Raw genomic sequence first — 17,340 nt, forward strand, 5'->3', positions numbered from 1 at the left:
GCCTCCCAGCACTGAGTGTGCCAAGTGCCAGGGCACTGCATAGTTAGTGTTCCAATTGTCACGTGAATGTCACTTCAGTGACAATAAATTCTTTTTAAATAGTAAGAAAAAAAAAAGAAAGAAAAAAGGAGGCAGGCCCCGCATCCCAGGCACTGTGTGCAAGGCCACGCGGAGCTGCCGGTGTCACCTGCCCAGGAGCACTGCTCTAGCAAGTGGCAGACAGACGCGAGTCCAGAAAACGCTCCTGGGTGCTGGAGAGGGTGAGGTCAGGGCAAATCCTCACGTAAAAGCAGGACCATCGCGGTCATGGGGAACCCGAGCCTTAGAGGCCACAGGGCTGCGTTTTCAGAAGTGTGCACACGTCGGCACACGGGGAGAGCCGGAGGGTGAAGGGGGACCAAGGCTTCTGAGGAATGGACACAGCGGCCTGCCATGGGATGGGGGTGGAGCCGCCTGTCACCCGGCAGGGCTGGGCAGGTCCCCAGTGTCCCGTGTGCCTCTTCTGCACCCTTGAGACCACACGAGCGCAGGGGCCAGCATGCACACAGGCGGCGGGCAGCAGGGCCAGCCTGACCTCCACCCCCTGCTGCAGCAGGTCCTCAACAGCCGGCCAGGACTCTCGCAGGAGAATCTGCTTCAGCTTCTGCGGCAGCTTCTCCCCTGGCTCCCGGGACCCCTGGGAGGGAGGGAGGCGAAGACTGGTCAGCAGGACATCCAAGCAGGATGCCAGGCCCTAGGGCCCATCTCCACTGGCCACCTGCCCAGTATGGGCAGCCGGCCAGCCCCCCAGGAGCCAAAGCAGCCAAGTGCCTGGCGGTCTGGAGTCAGCTGTCTCCGGGATGAAGTGACACTGCCCAGAACCACCGTCCACGTCAGCACCGGAGCCCTGGTAGCCTGAGCAGGGCCGCGCTGGGTGGGGCCGCAACCCTTGGGAGCAGGGACAGGCCTTGGGATCCTGTGCGTGGGCCTCTGGCTCCCCGTGAGGGCAGCTGAATGCCATGGCCTCCCACATCCTGGCCACCAGAGCAGGGGCAGGCCAGCCGGTCCTTGGTATTCGCTAGAGTTCCCCAGTCCACCTCCCCCTGGGAGTGTATGTCCCAGCCTGAAGACCCGGGCAGCACTACTGCCCAGGGCATGCGCCTGGACATGCCCCCTGCAAACAGCTGGTGGGCGGGGGATAAGATCAGGCTCAGAGAAACTCAATGATTTCTTGCTGAGGTGGATCACAGCCTCTCCAGGAAACGGGGCAGGGGGGTCCTGCGGGACAGGGCTGCATCCCAGACACCATGTGCCTTGGCCAGGGCCTGAGCAGCTCAGTCCTCCCGGCAGTCCTCCCTCTGAGCCCTGCAATAACGAGGGACTTGGTGGGAGGGCCGGTGGCTGGTCTGGAGAGAACTGGAGCACTTTGGAGCCACTTGGACAGGAAAGTCCTGGCCTCTGTTGGCCGTCCTCACAAGGCCTCTGGGGTGCCCTCCAGCCTTCAGCCCTACAACCAAGAACCGCCCCTGAGTTGGGAGGTCATGTCCCTCCTGCCCCTGCGCCACAGCGTCCTGTCTCTAGGGCTCAGCTCAGGTGCTAGATGGTGAGGGCTGATCTTGCCTGTGACAAGCCGTCTCCCCCATGCCTTGAGCACTGGAAGGGGCCCCAAGCCAGCAAGGGACCTGGGCCTGGGACACCGTGGCACTCAGAGTCCAGCTGTCCCTGCTGGGGACTGCGGGAGACTGGTGCTCCGTCAGTGGGAGGATGGACGTGGACCAGTGACAAGACAGAAAGGCCACCGAGCCACCGCTGCTGTGACCTGTCCAGCTTACCCCTGGCAAGGCCCAGAGCTCTGGGAGCGGACGCTTCACCACCAGCACCTCCAGCATCTTCTTTATGCTCTTCCTGCAGATGGCTCCGTCCTGGCTCCTCCGCCACCTGCAAGGGAGCTGGCTGGCACCCGTGGACGTGGGCGGCACCCACCCTCCTGCTGCGGGGGCAGCCTTCAGGGCTGGGGCAGCGTGTGGCCCCCTCCTGTCTTCTTTCCTAAGCACCAGGTCCCAGAGGAAGCCCTGAGCCTGTAGCTACTGAGGGAATGTCCTCCCCCAGCTCCGTGAGCAATGGAGAGAGCCCGCCTTCTGAGAGAGCCTCTCCTGCCCAGCTCCCCAGCTCCACCACAGTCTGCAAATTCTGCCGTGAGCCCAGCGCAGCCTGGGCCAGGGTCCTGGGGGTCCTCGAGGTCACGGCCAGCCTGCACCTGCCCTGGAAGGTGGCCCAGGACCGGGGTCACAAGCAGCGGGCGGTTACAGGAGTCTGAGGCCATGAGCCATGCAGGGCGTGTGCCCTTGCAGCTGAGTGGGGTGGTCCTTCCAAGGTGTGGGCATCAGCAGGAGCCGGTCATCGTTTTCAGTCTTTCCCCCAGCTTCCGTAACCTTTGCTCTTTGGTGGGGTCCCTGCCCGTGGTTTCTGCCTGCCTCCCGGGGGGCTCTCTAAACAGGGGACTCCCAGGGTGAGGGCAGCCTCTAGGGGAGGAGGGGTCAGCTTGGACTCTTCCCAAGGAGGGTGGTGGCCTGGACGTTCCTGCCCCATTTCAGGGTGTCCATGTTGAACCACGACCCCTGCCACACGCCCCCAGGGCCTGGTCCCAGGCGTCCTCCGGGCTCTGGAGCCCTCAGGGAGTGTCGTGGCAGCCCCTCCCATGGGCACGTGGTGACCACGTCCCTGAGGTGCCGACATCTGGCCAGGCCTGGTACTCACCGGGTGACCACGGGGTGCAGCGCATGGTTGGGTCCAAAGCAGCTGAGGCTCCCGCGTCCACGCAGCCCTGTGCGGCCCATGGGGTTCCTGGGGTGGAGGGGGGGCTCAGCCTGCCACCCCTGCTGGGAGAGTCAGCTGAGGCAGGGGGCAACTTGTGGGGTGGGGGGGCAGCTTACAGTGGGTGGGGCCAGCAGGGACCACGTGCCAGCTCCTGCCCCCACCTGCCTGGCCCAGAGAGATCCCACAGGGACCTCCAAGGGGTGAGGCAGGGACTTCCCATTCACAGGTGGCCACTTGGCAAGGGGGGATCTGACCACAGAGAGTGGGTCTCCACACTGGGAGCCCGTCTAGAGGGACAAAGGCCACGGACACGGCTGGTCCTATGCTCTGAGCACAGGGCACCGACCTGGGCAGCAGAGGGCACCAGGCACTTCCCCATCTGGCCAGGGTCCCTCTGCTCTCACACACCAGTTCCTGTCCAGGTAACTCCCCAGAAGGGCCACCTACCAGGAGGGACACATGCACCAGAGCCGCCAAGCCATGGCACAACCTCACATCTGCCACCCAGCCCTTGTCCTGCTCTCAAGCAGCCCACTGACCCCACCCCTGGCTAGCCTCCCCCCATACAGCCTGGCGCTGCAGCTGCTCACCTGGCTAAACTGCCCAGGGCCCAGCCCAGCCTCCTCTGAACAGCGTCACCAGGAGCTCCCAGCAGCCCCCCTGCACTAGCCCCACCTCCCCCGACCCAGCCCTCAGCCGAGGCCCTGAGCTCCCACCGCACCCCCTGCTGGCCCCCCACGTGGCACTGGTGGAGCCCAAGGGGCTCTCAGGCCATGAGGTGAGCCCTGGACAGGGCAGAGGTCAGGCCCTTCCCCTTCCTCCTCCCCGTCACCGGAGAGCAGCTGAACTCACGCACACTGCCCCCTGGGCACTGCCTCGCACGGCCCACAGCCGAGCGCCAGCCGGCATGGTTGGACCCTCTGGCACCACCAGCCCAAACCAGCCTCCTCTTCCTAAGTGGACGGCCTCAGGTGCTGCTCATGGCGAAAGCTGATGGACACAGGGGACCCCCCCACTGCACCAAAGGTTCGGTGGAAGAAATTCATTTTAAAACTTATTAGAAGAAAATGGGCAGGTGTATCTTTATGGTTGGTACAATTTGAATGTTTCCTTCCCTCCAAACACGTCAAGATTTAGTCCCACGTGGGATTTCAGGACTGGGACAAGGCAGGGCCGCTAGGAGGTGACGAGCACACAGCCCTCCTGGTGGTTGGTGGGTGAGGGCTGACCGGCTGTCTTGAGAGTGGCCTGGCCTCTCTTGCCCCCTGCCTCTGGCCACCGGGTGTCCTGCACTGCCCCAGGAAGAAGCCCCAACAGTGCGGGCCTTGACCTTGGGCCAGAACCCCAAGCCGAAATGAACCTCTTTTCTTTATAACCTCGCCTAGTCTGCTGTGTCCCATTACCACCGACGCAAACGGACTGGAACACAACGTCACGGAGAGGACATCCCTGGGAAGGTATATGAACTACACTCCACAGTGAACCGTGAACCGTGAACCGTGAGCCTGGGGTACGAGTCTCATGGCCCGTGCTCTCCACATGGCCCTGTGCACAGCTGCCCGTTCCTGCTACCTCTGATGGCCACCTACCTGCTCTCTCCTGTCACCTCCCCACAACAGCACCTGCTCCTTCCTGTGCCCACTTTGCCCTGTCTCTGTGGCCTTTCTCCAGAGTGGAACACTGGTGTGGAAGCCCTGGCCACATCTCTGTTTTGTGCCCTCCTGTCCCCTGCCACCTCCCCTGGCTCCCGGTGCAAAAATCTGCCCTGTTTCAGAATGTCCCCCACGGTCTTGCCCTGCCTCCTCCTGTCCAGGGCCCCTGCTCCCCTGCTGCCCACCTCCCAGAGACCCCATTCCTCCAGGTCTGCTCGTCCCTCGGGGTCTGCCCGCCCTCCTGCCAGCCCCTGGCCAGGGCAGAAAGAGCTCCCCCGCCCCGGCCTGGCACATGGTGTGCACAGGCTGCCGGGTACCCTCTGCTGGGCCCCCTCTGCTGCACAAGGGGGACGTGCCAACCTCGGACACTGGGAAAGGTCACCCTCCTCACGTGAGTCCTCAGCCACCACCCTGTGGCACAGGCTGTCATCTCACATGTGACATTTGTCATCCCCACTTTACCACCATAAATCCAAGTCCCCAAAGGTCACATCAGGGGCCCAGGGACAAGCCGAGCTGGGCCCTCCCCATGGAACTTCCCCGGGAGGGCACCAAGGAGGTCTCCAGACTGCAGCTCAGGAGCTCTGAACGTCCGGGACTGTCTCCACCAGACGCGGACCCAAGGGCAGTGGACCGAGGGCAGCGGGGCAGGGCACACTCACAGGGGGAGCCCGTCCCGCACTGCGTAGGCCCCGTGGAAGCTGCGGCGGTCCCTGGGTCCATCCAGGGTGTTGAAACTGATCCTGGACAGAGGCTCCGGGGCACTGGGAGCAAAACAAGGGCACACGTCCCCGTGAGAGGAGGGTGGGGGCAGAGGGCCTGGGCTCAGCCTCCACCTGTGCCCGCAGGGAACCAGGCCCTGGGTGGCAGGGGGGCCTCTGGCCACAGGCCATGCCCCATGCCAGGAGGTGCTGGGGAGGGAGCAGGGAGACCCTCCAGGCTGGCCCCAGGTGGATTCTTGGGGTCCTCTGTGGAGGTCCTCTAGGGAGGATGAGCAGGGGCCACTCACTCTCCCATGGGATCCACGAGGGCTGTGTCCTTCCTCTCGGCCGTGTAAAAGGGAGGGTCATAGATGGCAAACTCCACCTGCACAGCACAGGGAGACTCTCGGGGTTTCGCCTGAAAGAAGTGGGTCCCAGGCACCAGGGCAGGCCTGGGGGCTCCCACAGCAAGAAGCAGGGTGGGCCTGGGGCGCCCACAGCAAGGCCCAGGGTGGGCCTGGGGGCACCCACAGCAAGGCCTAGGGCAGGCCTGGGGCGCCCACAGCAAGAACCAGGGCGGGCCTGGAGTGCCCACAGCAAGGCCCAGGGTGGGCCTGGGGCACCCACAGCAAGGCCCAGGGCGGGCCTGGAGCGCCCACAGCAAGGCCCAGGGCGGGCCTGGGGCGCCCACAGCAAGGCCCAGGGCGGGCCTGGGGCGCCCACAGCAAGGCCCAGGGCGGGCCTGGGGCGCCCACAGCAAGGCCCAGGGCGGGCCTGGGGCGCCCACAGCAAGGCCCAGGGCGGGCCTGGGGCGCCCACAGCAAGGCCCAGGGCGGGCCTGGGGCGCCCACAGCAAGGCCCAGGGCGGGCCTGGGGCGCCCACAGCAAGGCCCAGGGCGGGCCTGGGGCGCCCACAGCAAGGCCCAGGGCGGGCCTGGGGCACCCACAGCAAGGCCGTGCCCAGGCAGGACCAATACCGCCCTGGCGTGCCCAGCAGGTGTGATGCGTGAGGCTGGGGAGGGTCCCAGGGGACAGCCTCACCGGGGACCCCAGCACTGGCGCTGACATGCCAGCCCAGGGGGGTCTCCCAGGGTGAGGCGTGGGCCCATCAGGACCCTGGGGTGAGAGGGACTCCTCACGGCAGCATGGGGAGCGGGTAGCCACCTGGAATGTTCCAGAGGGCCAGGGCCTGTGGGAGAGGGCAGGGGTGGCTCTCCAGTGCCAGGGTCACCTGTCTCTGTGCGTGTCTCTCTCATGCCTGACTCTGAGGAGGGGGAGCTGCTGCTCACTGGGGAGAGCGGGGTCTGGGGGAAGGGGAGGCGGGGGTCATGGGGACAGGACAGCTGGGGATGATGACAAGCTGCAGCAGCCTGGCCACCGGCTCTGTGAGGGACCGGAGCACCCGTCAGGCCCTCTGTGCCCCACCTGACCAACACGCCTCAGTCAGGGCCACCAGGTGTCCAGAGCCCTGGGAGGCCGCCTGCGGGGAGCCTGACGAACACAGCAGGTGGCAGAGCAGGACCACCTCCCCTTCCAGAGCCTGGCCCCTCCGGCCTTGGGCTCGCAGGACGGCACTCACCTTCCAGGGCACCTTCTCGTTGGGCACAGGGAAGCGTGTGACGGGGGAGTTGGGGTAGAGGAGGTGCCGGGCATTCACGTGATAGCCATCTCCTGCTTCCTCTGCCTGCCTCCTGCTGCCCAGCTCAGCATCCGGCTCGTCGGTGGCCTTCTGGGGTGCTGGGGACAGCACACAGGTCACAACAGAAAGCCCAGCTCAGGCTCAGACACCAGCGCCAGTGGGCTCCCCTCCTGGGCCCTGTGCTGGGAGGGCAGCCTGCTCATGACCATGTCCCAGCTGACACCTGCCTCCCCGCAGCTGCACAGAGCTCTCAGTGGTGCGCTGACCTCACAGCCCGCTACAAAGGCCTGTCCGGTCAGTGGTGACAAACTCGCTCTCTGAGGGCCAGCCACATCCAAGGAAAACCACCCACTCATGTCCATTTTGGGATCAGCTGCAAATTTAGGGAAATGATTTTGCTTTCTGTTACTTGGGCCATGGGACAGTCTGACATCCAGATAACTTGCCTGCTCTCACCCCAACTTTGTAGCCAGGTGTTAGGAGATGGTCAGAATCAGCTGACCAGGCTGCCCCGTCCAGTCATGAGGACAGGCTGGGCCTGGGTGCTTGTGTGGTGGACGGGCTCTGCTCCCATGGGGGCTGGCCTTGCAGGGCTCAGAGGCAGACCCCTGCAGCTGCCCCTCCTCCTGACCGATCCCAGATCCAGATGTACCCAGGCTGGCGGAGACCAGCTGTGAGCGTGGCCACACACTCACACTCACCCAGAGTGGGCACACCTGCTTCTGAGCCAAAGCCGCTGTCCTTCAGGGTCGTCACAATCCACTGCAAGGCTCTGGTCGTCTGGGCCACCTGGAAGGCATGCCCCAAGCAAGTCTGGTTGGCATCTGCTGCCACCAGCAGCACCCTCCTGCCCTCCACCCACCTTGGTGGTGAGGCTGGCAGCTGGCTCCTGGTCTCACTCCCCAGGCGACTCCAGCACCCGCCAAAGCCCCGTCCCCTCAGCAGACTGAGCCTCTTAGCACCTTGAGCAGTTTGCAAGTTAAAAGCCCAAGGAGGTGTGCCAGGGTCCTGCTCCCCAGGCAGCCGGCCAACCTCGGTGTGCCAGGGCCTGGAGTCCCCGCTGCCCCGGGGGGTGCCTGCTGACCCCAGCTCAGACCACGCTGCTTGGCCAAGAGAGACAGTGACCACGGGACTGGACACACAGAGGCAAGGGGACCCACCTGCAGCCCCCAGGGGACAAATCGGAACTGCGGGGGTGGGGAGGGGATACCATGAACAGAAGCAAGAAGCAGACCCAGCGCTGCCCCCCAGGAACTTCTGTAGAGACCGGGCACAGGGGTCGCTGTGCGCTGTCTGTGAAACAGCAGTGACAGCTCACCCAGATCAGGAGTGTAGGCAAGGCCAGGACCCCTGGGGAGGCCTGGGAGCCGGCAGCCTGGTCAGGGCTGGCCAAAGTTGGACACCCCAGCAGCATGCCCCTGGCTGGAGGGGGGCAGCAGCCTGAACCTGGAGCAGGGCTCCAACTGACTGGCTGGGCAGCTGTGGCTGCAGGTCTCTGTCAGCAGCTCCAGCCTGGGGCCTGGCCTGCGGATGTTGACCAGGTGGAGGCTAAAGGACAGGAGGTGTCGGGGGACAACGTGGGCCATGACCCTCTATGGTAAGGCAAGAACACACACAAAACTCTGGTGACATCCATGCCAGGCGCCAAGTGGCTGTGGACCCCAGAACCGCCCTGCTGAGTCCCCTGGATCTCAGACAGAAATGAGGGAGCCAGGCCTCCCCACACAGCCTCCCTGCTCATGCCCTGGGTTCCAGCACTGCCCAGGACATCCCCTGCACTGCCTGTCAGCAGGACCCTCCCTCACCCCACTCCACTCTCCCCACACCCCCAGGCCAGGACCTCTGCAGTCCCAGGGGAGCAAGCACCCATCTCGTGGTGGAAGTGCCCCCAAACACTCATGTCCCCGCAGAACCCAGAGTACCATTTTGTGTAGAAAAAAATCTTTGCAGATGCGATTAGTTAAGCACCTAACCCACTGTGGATCAGGGTGGACCCTGCGTCCAGTGACTGGTGTCCCTGTAAGAACAGGAGCCCGGCATCCACCAGGAATGAGGCCGTGTGAGGCAGGATGCGGGGACTGGAGCGAGGGGACACAAGCCAAGGGACGCCTGGACCACCAGAAGCCAGAAGAGGCAGGGAGGACCCCTCTGGAGTCTCCAGAGGGGATGGAGCCAAGCCGAAGCCGCCCAGTGTGGGTCATCTGTCACAGCAGCCCCAGGAAGCTCGCACCACTAGACAGGAGCAGGCCAGCCATCCCCCATGGCCCTGCTGCTCTTCCACCCACCCTCCTGGGCACACCCTCCAAGGCCAGGGCCCCACCCCAGCTAAGGGCACCTGTTCCTTCTCGATGCTGCTTTGCACCAGCCCGGTGGTCCCCACGGAAGCTCACGGCCATCTCTGCACAGCCCCAAGGCTCTCCCTCCCTCCCCAGCTCGGCCTCCGTGGGCTGGAAAGCAGCACGGTCTGTCTTCAGGTCCTCCCTCTCAGGGAGCCTGCCGCGGCCGGAGCAGGGGACAAGCAGTCTGCTCCTGGGACCAGGCGGGAGCTGGAGGCCTCCAGGGGAGCACCTCGCCCACAGGCAGGGCTCGCCGCAGAGCGTCCGGGTAGGAGGGGGCTCTTCTGGCTGAACGGCTTCCCTCCGCTCCCGATCTTCCCTACCTTGTTTCCAGTCTTGATGACCCACCTGTTCCTCCAGGGAGGCCAGTCTCTGCTCCATGGAGCTCGATCTCTTCACACGGTCCATGTCCAGCAGCTCCACCATGGCGTCCACCCTGAAGGAAGACGCAGCTGAGCCACAGCCAAGCGCGGGGCCCTGGGACATGGGGGAGACACGCTGCCACTTGCTGGGCCCCACCAGAGCCAGCAGCCCAGGCCCTCGCTGACCTGCTTGGCCATCGTCCTCTCCTGATTAGAGAGCACTTCTAACAGGTGTTTCTGCTCTAGATGAACTGCCAGAGCCCCGGAGGAGACGGCCTCTGCGGAGGCATGGCCAGGGCCACAGGGCCAGTCTGACAGCCAGCAGGGAGCTGGGCAGATGCAGGTGAGAGGGTGCACACACCTGAGCTGGACACCTGGATCTGCCCCCGGCTGCCCCCCACTCCGAGCCCTGGGTCATGAGCGACTGGGAACAGCTGGGTTGGTTTTGGGGGCCAGGTAGTGCTGAGTTAGGGGATTGTTTGGTTTTGTCCTAACTTTGCTAAAACACAGGCCCCTCTGCCTACCGTGGCCTCCGTGTTCATAGTTAGAATGACCGTGGCCAGCCTATCCCCAGAGCTCTGGCTGTGCCTGGGGTGGCTTCTCCTGCCTGTGGTGCCAGCAGCAAGCAATGTGTTTTCTTAACATTTATTTTTTAGGTGTAGATGGACACTACACAAGGCCTTTATTTTTATGTGGTGCTGAGGATCGGACCCAGGTCCCACCCGTGCTAGGGGAGCGCTCTACCGCTGAGCCACAGTCCCAGCCCCAGGCAATGTATTTTTGTAATAAAATGAGTAGCCATTTCAACCAGGGACCAGTGACACTGAGGGTGTGACCCACTGCCAGGCGTCTGGGAAGGGAGGAGGCTCTCTGCCTCTGGGGTGAGTCTGCTTTTGCCCACACAGTTGCTCTGCCTTAAGTGGGTGGCACCTTATCCCCTCCCCCTTCACTTAATGAGAAACCTGGGGCCAGCCAGGAGCACGGGCCTGGGCCTGCCCAGGTGAGATGGCCCTTTGGTGCCTGTGGATGGCAGCGGCTCCCCTGGCCGCCGGGCCTCCGTACTTGCTGCTGATGTCCTGGATCCTCTGCTCCGGCTGCTGCTGGAGCTGGCACTGCCGGTTCTGCAGGTAGTTCTCCTTCAGGTACATCTCCCAGGACAGGAGGGCTGCCTCCTCGTTCTTCTCCAGCTTGTTCTCTGTCGGGACAGGGCTGGGTCACACAGAGGGGACTTGAGCCCACCTGAGGCCCGGCCCTGGGGCCCTGGGTCTGTCACCCCCTCTGCCCCCACTGCCCCCATGGGAGCCCAGCAGTCTGAGGGGTCAGTGTGCCTGCTGAGTCTTCGGTCTTCTTAGGAACCAAAAAATTGGAGCTGCCACCCCCACCCCCAGGTCCAGGCTGTGCCCAGGGTGGCTGCCCATGTGCCCGGCAGGAGGGCACTCACTGAGCTGCTTGTGCCTCTTGGCTGGGATCTTCAGCACCACCCTCTTGACCAGGAGCTGCAGGTGGCTGAGGAGGATGAAGGGGGGCGGCGCAGGTGGCCGGCCGTGGTACTCCTCTATCAGGTCATGGCGCTGGAACTTCCAGATCTGGTCGGTGTGCTCCTGGACCTGCTGGAACGTGTAGCTGGCAGGGAGGTGAGGGGGAGGGCAGGTCAGTATGTCTGCAGGAGACAGACGCAGGTGTCCTGTGGGTACCGTGGACAGCAGAAGCAGCCAGCACACGGGGACAGCGTGGGACATGACAAGAGGTGGACCAGCCTCCTGAGAGCCCGGTGAGAAAGCAGACAAGCCACGTGGCTCTCAGATGCCAAAGCCTTCTTACATGGCAGAAGTGGGGACAGACACCAATTGCCATCGACCTCTGGGAGGGATGATCTGTTGATCTGACACCAGCTGGTGTCACCCCGAGCTGTGTGCAGACACCACCATCCAGGTGTCTTGGGCTGGCCTGGAGGGATGTCCCAGACAGACGGCTGCCCTTCCTGCCAGCCTGGCCTCCAGTCCTCAGTTCAAGAGGGGAGGACTCTCGATGTCAACACGGGGGGCCATCCCAGGACTCAGCCAATGAAAGGGGAGATGGGCACCTGTCGCACTAGCAGGGGAAGGACTTCCAGAGGCCACGAGTCCCCGGAGCATGCCTGCAGAGGTGGGCAGGGCGGGGTGCCCAAAGGGTTTTCTGAATTTCGGGGAGTGCCACTGGCGGGCCGAGCTCTCCTTGGCGGGGCTGCTCACTGTCAGGCCAGCAGCGGATCAGGGAGCCCCAGGCGCCCTGGGGTTCTGGGACCTGGCCCCGGCACCAGGGTTTTCATTCTTAGTATCTCCTGCTTTCCGACTCCTCTTAAGCCATCTCAGCATTCCCTGTGCTCCAGGTTTAAGACCCGCAGAAGCCTAATGGCCCCCACACCCTGGCCCAGCAGCTGCTACACTAACCAGAGATCTACGGTAGAGGGAGGTCCTGAGGCCCAAGATGAGGGCGTCCACCCAGGTGGGCAGGACAGGTCACCTGTTTTGTATCTTTTGTTTCACCAACAAAATAGCAAAGTTCTAATAAGACGGAATGTTTCAAAATACCAAGTATTTTTTTTAACTCCTAGACATTTTCAAAGAGAAGGAATAGCTACTGTATCAGCTTCCTATAGCTGCTGTAATAAGTCGCCACAAACTTGGTGTCTGGAAACAATCCCATAGAGCTCCTGGGCTTCTGGAGGGCAGAGCTTCCCTAGCCCACCCCAGGCGTCACAGGGCTGTTCCTCCTGCAGGCTCCGGGAAGGTCTGTCCCTTGCCGTTCCCATGGTCCAGAGGCCCCTGGACCTGCTATGTTGGGACCACCCAGGTGACCCGGGGTCATCTCCCATCTCAGGACCCTGGACGTCATCCCGTCTGCGAAGGCCCCTCGCCACCTCATGGCCACAGCTTCTTCAGGTTACATGGGGACATCCTGGGGTGGGGGTTATTTAAGCCCCTCCCTAGGGAGCTGCAGGTCACCTCTGCCCTGCTGGGTCCCGGGGATGCTACCCACAAAGAGCTGACACATGACTGTGGGTGACACACAAAACCACTGTGAAATGGGGAGACGTGTGGGGGTCAGCTTGACAGGTGGACAGGCAGGCCGCACAGGGCCTCAGCACACACCATCAGAGGGGTCAGCAGGGGCCACAGGAGCACGCCCAGGAGGTGAGGACACAGCAGGACACTCAGGGGACAAGGGGCAGTCCTGAGCAGCCAGTGGCCACCACATGTTCCCAGGTGGAGCTATGAACTTGAAGTGGCACGGTCAGCATGGTCAGCGCCCCAGGATGAGCAGGACACATGTGTGCTCTGGGTGCCCCAGGAGCAGCGACATGGACAGGTCAGCATTGCTGTGACCAGGGAGCTGTGGCCATGCGTGTGGCCCCACAGGCTAGGTGGGGCCCAGGAGGCCCTGGCACCGCGCCCGCCCTCGGCACTCACTTGAACATGGCGATGAGGAGGTTGAGCAGCAGGATGTTGGTGAAGAGCAGGTAGAGGCACAGCAGGAGGACCGTCAGCCACTCGGGGAAGGCCGGCGCCTGCCCCGCTGCGTCGCTCTCGGGGCACTTGGGCTTGTAGGGGTCCGTGCCGTTGGGGCTGCACTGGTCCATGTTGAAGTTCACGCCTGGCATTGGGAGGGGGTGGGAAAGCCAGGGACAACACAGAGTCACAGGTGTGGCTGGAAGGCACCCAGCAGCCAGGCACCGCCAAGGGCCCCAAGGCCCGGGCACCCGCACATCCCAGTGAGCGCAGCGCCAGCTCAGACCTGGACAAGTCCAATGAGCGCATCTATCCACATTCAAGCACCCTCCTCGGGGAGGACACGTGAATGCCAAGGTTAGCCCAGGGCCAGAGATGCCCCAGGTTGGCATGCGTCAGGATCCAGCCCCCCACCTGGCACTTCTGGGGCCACAGTCGTGGTGAGACATGGGTCCCAGCCCTGGGGGAATTCAATTTGGTTGAAAAGGATTTTAGAAGAAAAAAATTAACAACAGCATGATAAAATCAAATACACAGAAATAAATTTAACAGAAGGAGCGTAAGACTTGTACACTGAAACTGCAGACTGTTGTTGCAATAAACTAAAAATCTTAATACGTGAAAAGACATCCTGTGTAACAATCCAAATTCCAGATTTTTTTTTTAGAGAAATGGATGAGCTGGTACAAAAATTCATGTGGACCCCAGGGGTCCAGAGGCCAAAGCAACCTGTAAAAGGAGGAACAAAGTTGGGGTACTGGCCCCCGAGGTCAAACTTACTACAAAGCTACAGTAAGCAGGACAGTGAGGGGCTGCGGAGGGACTGGCATGCTGACCAACAGGGCAGAGCCGAGCATCCAGAAGTCAGCTCTGACCTTCAGTCGACAGGCTCTCAACAAGGATGCAGACAATTCAGAGAGAAAGGACAGTCCTGTGAGCAGGCAATCCCTGACCGCTGAACACCCACACGCTAAAGAACGGCACCACGCCACCCACCAAGGTCATTTAAATGGTCAAAGGACAGAAGAAGGAGCCAAAGCTATAGAAGTCTTAGAAGAAAAGCAGACATAAAAATCTCCATGGCCGTGTGTCAGGCAAGGGTTTCATAGACGGGACAACAAGCACAAATGGTTAAAAAAAAAAGATTGCTCAGTTGATCTTCATCCAAATCAAAGATCTGCATGCTTCAAAGAGAGTGTTTTCCTAAAGAAAGTGAAAGACGTGGTGACAGAATGCAAATCCTCTATGTGCTGAGGGTCTGGTGTCACAATTCTCTCTTCTCAACAAGAGAAAAACAATAAAGAACCGAGGAAAAGTGGGCGAAGGGCAGGACTAGCCATTCTCCAAGGAAGGGGGCTCGGCACCGAGCCCAAGGGAAAGCCAGTCAAGACCTCCTAAGCTGCCACGGCCACCCACTGTGACGATGATGAGCAAGGTCAGTCCTGGGTGCTGGCGGGAGATGGGGGCCTGGCCCCCTCAGAGGAGTGCAGCCACAGGGACTCCCGCCAGTGTTCACGGCCACATGGTTCATGGGAGCCAGATGGCAGCAGCAACCCCGTGTTCACCAGGCTACGGGTGAGCAGCAACCGTGTAAAGCCATGCACAATACACTAGGATGAAAGGAGGCGCCACACCGCGTCCCGCGGAGGGAGCCAGACGCCACATCCAGACCCATTTCCCAATTTACAGAAACCTCAGGGAGGCAGACGCAGCGCCACAGGAAGCAGACCACACGCCCCACGCTGCAGGGAGGGGAAGGGAGGCCACTGGACGGGGAGGGGGCGCTCAGAATGGCCTCAGTAAAACGCTCAGAGCCCATGGAGCCGAGGTGCAGGTGGCTGGCACCATGGCTCACGTTAAGGACGCCACCTGCAGGCTCTGTCCCCGGCACCCCAGGCAGGAAGACAGGGCTCCCTGTCAGACGGGGGGACTTCTGCCTGGGGTGGGGGACAGAGCAGCAGGTGGCGTTTAACACTGGGGCTGGGACTGACACCCACACCCTGGCTCCCTGGTGACACCTGGTGCCTCTACTGGGCCATGGTGCTGCTGACGGAGCGGCCCCAGCCTTCCCCGTCCCCTGAGCGTCCCCGTCCCTCCCGCGTCCTAGCCCAGCCGCGCCCAGCGCCTACCATCAATGTAGGCCGGGATCTGGCCGAAGATGGTGAGGTAGGAGTGGTAGACGACCCCTCGGAAGATCCAGTCCACCCGGCTCTCGTTGTGGATGAGGATGGCCTGCTTGGCCACCCCGAAGGACACCACCCACACGGCCAGCAGGAAGAGGAAGAAGAAGACGTCCTTCATCTGCAGAGACAGGCACCGGCTGCCGTGCGCCCCTGCTCCTCGGCCTGCCCGGGGAGCTTCCCGCAGTGCCCAGCCATGGCGGGAGACCACCTCCACCACACGTGGACACGGGAGGCCAGGTTCCTCGGGCAGCAGCTCTGGGCCACCTTATCCCCATAGAGCTCACCAACCCCCCGGGGAGCCCCTGGGGCAAGGGGGGGTCAACAACCCCGAGTGGGGGGATGCACCGCAGGGGAAGAGGGTGGGAGCCAATGCAGGGCGGGAACAGCAGCCGAGACCCGGAGGGGGTGGCGCAGGGGCAGATACGAGGGGTTTGGGAGCCCAGGGCGCAAGGCCAGGCCGCGCGGCCCCTCCCTTACCATCCGCTTCACGATGATTATCTTGGGCCCCAGAGTCTTGCTGACAGTGAAAATGTGCATCAGGCGGAGGCAGAACATGATGAAGGCCAGAGAGAGGATGATGCGTCCCGGGTACAGTGTGGACGGGATGAGCCTGGCAGGCGGGTAGGGCAGGGACACTGGCCTCAGGCTCTGCTCCCCAGACCCCTGTGGCTCCAGAGCCTGCCCCTAGCCCCCGTCTAGCACTGGGGGCTCTGGGAGCCTCGAGGGCGAGGTCAAGACAGGCCTCTGGGACTCTCTTCAGAAGGGTCCAGACGCCCAGCCTCCGCAGGGCAGCCAGGCGGGGACGTCCTGGGAAGCAGGACGCTTGTCATGGAGAGAGGGTGCCGCAGCCTCCCAGACCAGGGCCACGGGGGCTAAGAGTGACCCAGCAGGAGGGGTGGGGAGCAGAGGGTCTGGGGAGGGGCACTCCTGGCTGCAGCTGGTGGCCCTGCACGTGGGTGCCATCCAAGGTGGCTCCTTCAACCCCTGGGCAGACAGAGCAGGACCGTCACATCACCCAGGGACGATGGCAGTCTGGGGCCCAGAGCAGAGCCAAGCCCTGGGCGGGAGGGGCAGAGGGCCTGGGGCGCTCACCGGCAGGTCAGCCCCGCTATGAAGAGCAGGATGGCAGCCACGTCCAGCTTGTTCCAGAAGTCGCTGAAGTACAAGGACGCCATCTTCCTCAGCCCGCACTCGTCGGGGTCGTAGAAGAGCTATGGGAGATGGCGGCCGGGGCCGAGAGGCCGTCACCACGTCACACGGGCACCTCACACGCCCTTCCTCAGTGGGCGGTGAGAGGGGCGGGGAGCGGGTCAGGCAGAGCGGGCAGCATGGGCAGCGGGTTCTCACAGGCTCTGCTGCCAGCTGGATCCCTCCCTCCAACCCGTGACCTGCCCGGCGAGACGCGTGCGTGCCTGTGCACACGTGTGTGCGTGTGTGCGTGTCGTGCCGGCAGCTCCCCGGGACCTGGAGCCCTGTGGCTGCCCAGGAGGAGCCCCACCCCCTGGTGGCAGATGTCCTCCTCGGGAGAAGAGCACGTTCCTTGTCCGAGGCTCCCCCTGCAAGGCTGGGCTGGGGGAGCCTGGAGACCTCCGGCCCCTCGTGGAGAGATGCCGACTGCAGAAGGAGGCACTTGGAGAAACCACTGGCCAAGCAGGACCCAGCACTCTCCCGACCTGCCCAGTCCAGCCCTGTGCTTCCTTTCTGGGGCTGGCACCTCCCCAGGGACCCCCAACAGGCAGGATGTTGACCCAGGGTAAGCAGGACTTCTCTCTGAGGCCTGCAAGGTCAGCAACCAGAGGTCACGCTGACTAGAACCTTCTCCCATAGGGCCTAGCCCAGCCCTGGGGGACACATCAGCCTAGCCCATCGACCTGCTGCCACTAGGAGCTGGCATCTTAGATCTGCAGTGGGGACTCTCCACGCTGACCGGGCCCAAAGGCACTCAGGAAGTCCTGGAAGGTGACCCCCGAGCGCAGAGCTGGGCACTGCTGCCAGGCAAGCTCGTCCTCGTTTACCTGGGCTTGGGCCACTCCAGGTGGCCCAACAGTGAGACGGGGGCGAGGGGCAGGTGGGCTGTGCAGGGTCACTTGACCTCTGGAGGGGCCAAGGTCAGCCAAAGGGTGCTCAACCAGTCTATGTGACAGACACCCAGTAAAAGCCCTGGGCACTGAGGCCGCAGGGAG

General features: G+C 63.0%; 1 protein-coding gene and 2 non-coding genes across 6 annotated transcripts in view; all 3 read right to left on the reverse strand.

Annotated features, from left to right (window-relative positions):
• Trpm2 (transient receptor potential cation channel subfamily M member 2) overlaps nucleotides 1-17,340 on the reverse strand; it is a 45,249-nt gene that overhangs the window by 2,089 nt on the left and 25,820 nt on the right. For 3 of the 4 annotated variants that reach the window (XM_076867814.2, XM_076867812.2, XM_076867811.2), the window contains 14 exons: nucleotides 16,250-16,368; nucleotides 15,635-15,767; nucleotides 15,104-15,275; nucleotides 12,936-13,119; nucleotides 10,928-11,109; nucleotides 10,549-10,681; nucleotides 9,473-9,560; nucleotides 7,490-7,577; nucleotides 6,729-6,886; nucleotides 5,458-5,534; nucleotides 5,111-5,212; nucleotides 2,737-2,823; nucleotides 1,812-1,917; nucleotides 575-676 (listed from right to left, as the gene is read on the reverse strand). In XM_076867814.2, the coding sequence (XP_076723929.2) occupies nucleotides 575-676; nucleotides 1,812-1,917; nucleotides 2,737-2,823; nucleotides 5,111-5,212; nucleotides 5,458-5,534; nucleotides 6,729-6,886; nucleotides 7,490-7,577; nucleotides 9,473-9,560; nucleotides 10,549-10,681; nucleotides 10,928-11,109; nucleotides 12,936-13,119; nucleotides 15,104-15,275; nucleotides 15,635-15,767; nucleotides 16,250-16,368 (1,731 nt within the window). Of the gene's footprint in view, nucleotides 1-574; nucleotides 677-1,811; nucleotides 1,918-2,736; nucleotides 2,856-5,110; nucleotides 5,213-5,457; nucleotides 5,535-6,728; nucleotides 6,887-7,489; nucleotides 7,578-9,472; nucleotides 9,561-10,548; nucleotides 10,682-10,927; nucleotides 11,110-12,935; nucleotides 13,120-15,103; nucleotides 15,276-15,634; nucleotides 15,768-16,249; nucleotides 16,369-17,340 lie in introns of those variants that run through there. The other variant, XM_076867813.2, reaches the window with a different exon arrangement.
• Nucleotides 633-708, reverse strand: LOC143409048 (Z6 small nucleolar RNA). Its single transcript, XR_013092562.1, has one exon. It is a non-coding gene; the product is annotated as a Z6 small nucleolar RNA (small nucleolar RNA).
• LOC143409047 (Z6 small nucleolar RNA) lies at nucleotides 1,790-1,858 on the reverse strand. Its single transcript, XR_013092561.1, has one exon. It is a non-coding gene; the product is annotated as a Z6 small nucleolar RNA (small nucleolar RNA).

Source organism: Callospermophilus lateralis, chromosome 10 (assembly GCF_048772815.1).
Source record: "Callospermophilus lateralis isolate mCalLat2 chromosome 10, mCalLat2.hap1, whole genome shotgun sequence".
Classification (NCBI taxonomy): Eukaryota; Metazoa; Chordata; class Mammalia; order Rodentia; family Sciuridae; genus Callospermophilus; species Callospermophilus lateralis.